At 37.1% G+C, this 5,883-nt stretch overlaps 1 protein-coding gene across 1 annotated transcript; it reads left to right on the forward strand.

Annotated features, from left to right (window-relative positions):
* The first annotated feature begins 4,849 nt into the window (after positions 1–4,849).
* LOC103741865 (putative olfactory receptor 14L1) lies at positions 4,850–5,803 on the forward strand. Its single transcript, XM_008842802.1, has one exon. The coding sequence runs from the start codon at positions 4,850–4,852 to the stop codon at positions 5,801–5,803; it is 954 nt and encodes a 317-aa protein (XP_008841024.1).
* The last annotated feature ends 80 nt before the right edge of the window (positions 5,804–5,883 follow it).

Below are 5,883 nucleotides of genomic sequence, written 5' to 3' on the forward strand. Positions count from 1 at the left end.
AGTTATACCTTCATTGGATTTCTTTCCACAACCCCTTGGGTGTAGTCATTCCTTTCTTTAGCTCTTTATATTGCTTCCAGAACTCTTGGAAAGGCTGGTTTTTGTGGACGTGAATTCCTTCAGCCCATTTATGTCATCGAAGATTTTTCTTTCCCCTTTGACTATAATAGACATTTTGGCTGGGTATGGTAATCTAGGTTGGCATCTTTAGTCATTTAAAACTGGGATTACTTTGGTCCACGCTCTTCTGGCTTTCATAGTTTGCACTGAAAAGTCAGCTGTAATCTTAATGGATTTTCCTTTATATGTGACTTGTTTCTCTTGTGCAGCTTTCAGAATTGTCTTTATGTTTTGTATGTTTAGTGTTTTTACTATGATGTTCTGTGGAGAGTTTCTTTTCTGGTCCTGTCTGTTTGGCGATCTATATGCTTCTTGTATTTGTTTGGGCATAGCTTTCTTTAATTTTGGGAAATTTTCTTCCATGATTCTGTTGAAGATCTGGTCCATGCCATTATCTTGGGATTCTTCTCCTTCCTGTATGCCTATGATTTGTAAGTTTGGTCTTTTTATGGTGTCACACAATTCCTACATATTCCATTTTTGTGATTTCTTAAATTTTTCATAATCTTTGCTTGAGTGGTATAGTTTGTCCACTTTATCTTCCAGTTCATACTGTTTTCCATTTCATTCATCCTGCTTCTGAAGCTTTTGCCTATGGTTTCTAATTGGCATACTGAGTGTTTCACTTCCTTCTTCATTTCAGCCTGAGTATTCTTTAATATTTCTAACTCTTTTCTGAATTCATTCAGAACTTTATCCCTATCTTCCTTCAGTTCCTCGATTTCTTTTTTTTGTGTATTCTTTAAATTCACTGAATTCTTTTTTATCGGGTTTATAATTGTTATTTTGAGTTTCATATCTAGCATTATCTTTAGGGGGTTTCATTGTACTCCTCTAGAGGACTATTGGTATTTTGTGGGGATATGTTATTTTGGTTTTTCATGTTATTTTTTTTCTCTGTGATTTTGAAATATGAATTTCTCTTGTAGTTTCTGATCCTTGTGTGAGTCAAAGGCCTTCAAGTTTAGGTCTACTTCTTTTTGTGAACTTTATGTGTCTTTGTGGTTTACTTTTGGGGCATGAAAAGCTGGTTCGTCTAAGCTTTCGGTTCTCTCTTTTGATTTTATATTGGAATGGCCGGATTGATTTTGTCTTCAGGAGTTCCCACAGAGGCCCAATTCAGATGAAGGTCAGATGATTTCAGGCTTTCTCCTAAGGCGTGGATACTTCCAGGATCGATTTTGGCCTCAGGAATTTGGGGGTTGGACTGGCCTGTGAGCCTGGCCCAGAAAAGATGCTGGTCTAGGGCAGCTGGTGGCCATACCACCCAGAGATGCAAAGGCAGATGGGGCTGGAAGAGGCCCCAAGGACTCCTGGGAACTACACTGAGGAGCTGTGTTGGTATGGATGCAAAAGATCTGGAAGAGGAAAGGTCAGCTCCCGAGTCCCAGAAAGAGGCTGGCAGGTGGTGCAGGACCAGGGAAGCAGTGGGAGGTGAGGGCAGGGCCAGGTCCAGAAGCAGTGCTCCTGTGGCCCAAAGAAAGTACTAAGTTGGTCTGGATGAAAAAGATCAAGAGGCAGTATTGGTTCCCCAGGTGTCTGGGGTACCAAGAAAAGGAATGGGTCAGGGTCCAAACTCAGAGGAGATAATGGCAGGGGAGTTGGGACGATGAATGGGGCTTGGGGACTCAAGGCACAGAGGGTACAATGGACTTAACCTGGAGAGAGGCCTGGAGAGAGGTAGGACAGAGGCCACCATTTATGAACATTTGAAATCATTATAACTCATCTTTGTTGTCTTAAGTCCAATTCAAAATATTTTTAGGGCTGTTTTCTTACAGTAAAATTAACTTTTTGAAATAACTAAATAGAAATATAAATGTGTCCATATTTATCCCAATGATTATCTTAACTATTGTCTTCATTTTTTTTCTGCAGTGAACTGCAGGGCTTTATTGTGCAACAAGGAGGGCCACACTTGCAACTGCCCACTCCCAAACTTTCAAATTGTTATTTCTGAAATTCCTGGTAACCCCCTTATGATTTCCACATGAACTTTTAAAGACAATATATCCATGAAAACACAAGTTTAAACACAGAAAGCATTATTTACATAATTCATTTTACACATTGGTGGTAAAAATTATACTAGAGTTTATCACTAAAATGACATTATTTGTTCCCTTCTTAAATGCCTACTGAATATCTTTACTGTCTCAGGGACTTCTTGTTCTTAATTTCTTGGTGTATACAATGTCTTTATCCTCCTTTTCCTCACCTTTTTTGGCACCTCGATTTGCTCTGGGGTCAGGTGCACTGTACAAGTGGTCTTTCTAGACCTCAAATGTCTAACATCCAAATCTCCAGAGATGCCCTTCTCCTTCTGAGCCTTTTTCTGGGTCTCCCCGCCTTTTTTACTTGTGGTCTCCTTTGATGAGTGTACCCGGGAGCTCACACTCCATTTTTGACTTTTAAAACAATTTTAAAAATTTGGCATTCTTAATATTAAAGAAAAAGTTGGGTATTAGTTATTTTCTTGTTCCTGTGATAAAAGACCTCAAAATATGCAATGTAAAGGAAAAAGTGTTTATTTTGGTTCACAGTTCAAGGTTACAGTCCATCATGGTGAAAGTCATGATGACAGAAGCTCAAGGAAGCAACTGGTCACATTGCATCTGCTGTCAGGTAGGAAAGAGCAGTGAATGTTGGTACTCAGCTAGCCCTCTTGTTTTAAAATCCAGGACCTAAGCCCATGGAATAGTCCTTCCTTTTTAGTGTGGGTCTTCCAAATTCTATTGATCAAGTTTAGAAAAGCCTTCACAGGTGTGCTATATTAAACAAGAATGGAAGCATTGTACACCCTTGTCTCATTCTTGAATTTAGAATAAAGGCATTCAGTGTTTCTGAATTTAATACAATGGAAGCTAACCATAATTTAGAGACTTTACTAAAACATGCTCTGTTATTCATACTTTCTTCATAGTTTCCATCATGCATGCATGTTGAACTTTGTCAAGGACCAGAACACTTCTGCATCTATTCGATGGACTATGTGAATAAGAATCTCGAGTCTCTTTTATAAATACTTTTAATTTTACTTATGTGGGAGTGCTTGAATGTATGTACACTATGTGTATGTAATGTCCACAGAGGCCAGGAGGGGAATCAGATCCCCTTGACCTAGCCTTAAGGATGTCCTTGAGCCAGGATGTGAGGGTTGGGAACCAAACCATGGACCTCTGGAGGAATAGCAAGTGCTCTTACCTACTGATATGTCTGTCCAGTAGACTCCTCAAGTCCATTTATCTGCCATATTACACATATTTCCTGGAATAATTGAAATGTTCTTGCATTTCTGGAATGAAAGCAACTTAACCCCATGAAGAGCAATTGGCTGAATGCACTGCCAAATTCAGCTGGCAAGTATTTTACTAAAAACATTTGCATCTATTTTCATCAGAATAATTTATCTTTAGTTTTCGTTTTACTCTGTCCTGTGACATTAGTATCAGGATATTTCCTTCAGAGAACAACAGTGATAGCATTCCTTCTTTTCCAGTTTTATGCAATAATTCAAACAACATCACTGTTAGTTCTTTTAAAGTCTGATGGATGTGGCTGCCAATATGTCTGCTTCTGGGCATTTCTTTATTGGGAGACTTTTATTACTACTTCAATACCATTCTTATTATAGATCTCATGGGTTATAACATTTATCCCATTTTGAATTATTTCTATCTACTGATTTGAGTTAGGTGTCTTGTTTTTACAAGAACTTAAGATGTGCCCTTACGTTATTTAGGTGTTTCACTGAAATTTTAATATAAGTACAAAAAACTGTAAATCTCCCACTTAGAAATGACTTTGCCATTTCCTAGTGTTCTGGTAAATATATTTTCATTTTCGTTAGAATTGAAGATTTGAATTTTTCTTCTCTATTTCTTACATGACTCACTGATCCTTCAGGGATATATCATTCAATTTCCATGTAGTATGTCATTTCTGCTGTTTGCTACTGATTTCTAATTTTATAACAATTGGATTTCTAAAGATACAGTATATCATTACAATTTTCTTTATCTCATGAAGCTTTCTTTGAGGACTAAATATATTCTATTTTTTGAGATATAAAGTTATGGATTCTATTTATTTTTTCAAAAATATAATATTTCAGTAAAAATAACTTCAGTAAAAATATCAATATGCCATTGGCAAACTTGAATATCTTTGAAAGCTATATCTTAGAAGCACTATCATTGACCCACATTTATCATGCAAAAATAATTTTTTCTTGGCCCACATGTCTTTCCTTGTTTATCTGTACTATAACATGGTGGAGAAAAATAAATATATGAAATTCTGTCTGAAATTCTTTATAGATATTTCATCTATGAAAGCCGTTTACTGGGAAACAAACAAGATTTCCATGCAAGGTTAAATTTGAACTATATTGTGGCAAAAATTCTTAGCATTTTAAGCATTCTATCAAAGTTGACACAACACTTCCTCTATGGAAAGATTAGATAATTTATTTCTATGTACTACATAAATCTTGATATCATTAGATAATACAAGTTAGACTGTTCTTAATGACTTTCATAAAACTTACAGTACACTATTGGAATTGTGTTTTGGTTTTAAAGACGTCATTCACTCTGCAATATCATATCACAAAAGCATTATTAAGAATGGAGTAAAACAAACAATTATATTAAAAAAATGAGGGACAGAGATCTAAATAAGTGAAGCAATACTAATTTTCCTTGCATTTCCACAGACAAGAGGCACAATGACTGAGACAGTAACCAACATGACAAACTACATGGAATTTTTGCTCATGGGATTGCCAGATGGCCAGGTGCTGCAGACACTGTTTGCCACACTCTTTTTCTTGATTTATGTGGCAGCATTAATGGGAAATCTCCTCATTATTTTCCTCATCACCATAGACCAGCATCTCAGGTCTCCCATGTATTTCTTTCTGAAGAATTTGTCCTTAATTGATATCTGTTATATCTCTGTCACGCTTCCCAAATCCATCATGAACTCTGTGACCAAAATCCACTCCATCTCTTTCCCTGGATGTATCATACAGGTTTTTTGTTTCGTATTGTTGACAGGCACTGAGTTTGCCCTTCTTTTGGTGATGTCTTATGACCGCTATGCTGCCATCTGCCTCCCTCTGCACTATGAGGCCGTGATGAATAGAGCTGCCTGTGTGCAGATGGTGGCTGCAGCATGGCTCAGTGGGTGTGTCTATGGATCCCTTCATGCTGCAGGAACATTCTCTGTCCATTTCTGTGGTCCCAACATAATACATCAGTTCTTCTGTGATATTCCATCACTTCTCAAACTTGCTTGCTCTGGAGAAGAAGTTCTAGAATATACGTTTCTCATTATCAGCTGTTTTTTTGTATTCCTGTGTTTTATATTAATGGTTATTTCTTATGCTCACATTTTCACTGTCATTCTAAGAATTCCTTCTGACCAAGGAAGAATTAAGTCTTTCTCCACTTGTGTGCCCCATCTGACTGTGGTGGCCTTGTTTCTCTCATCTGGATCTTTTGCATACTTAGGCCCCACATCAAAATCTTCATCATCACTGAACCTGTTCATGTCAGTGTTTTACTCTCTGTTACCTCCCAGCCTAAATCCTGTGATTTATAGCTTAAGAAACAGGGATATGAAAGTGGCCTTATGCAACATTTTAGGGGACAAAATGACACAAACCTCTAAATTTTAAAAAATAATAGCCACTGTGTTACTAAAGTGTACAAAGCATTCTGTTCTTTCATACCTGTATTAACTTTATTAGATACCTGA

This window comes from Nannospalax galili, unplaced genomic scaffold (genome assembly GCF_000622305.1).
Source record: "Nannospalax galili isolate Female #2095 unplaced genomic scaffold, S.galili_v1.0 scaffold2900, whole genome shotgun sequence".
Classification (NCBI taxonomy): domain Eukaryota; kingdom Metazoa; phylum Chordata; class Mammalia; order Rodentia; family Spalacidae; genus Nannospalax; species Nannospalax galili.

Excerpts from the sequence above, each read along its gene's own strand:
- LOC103741865 (XM_008842802.1), top strand. The coding sequence starts at position 4,850 with ATGACTGAGACAGTAACCAACATGACAAACTACATGGAATTTTTGCTC.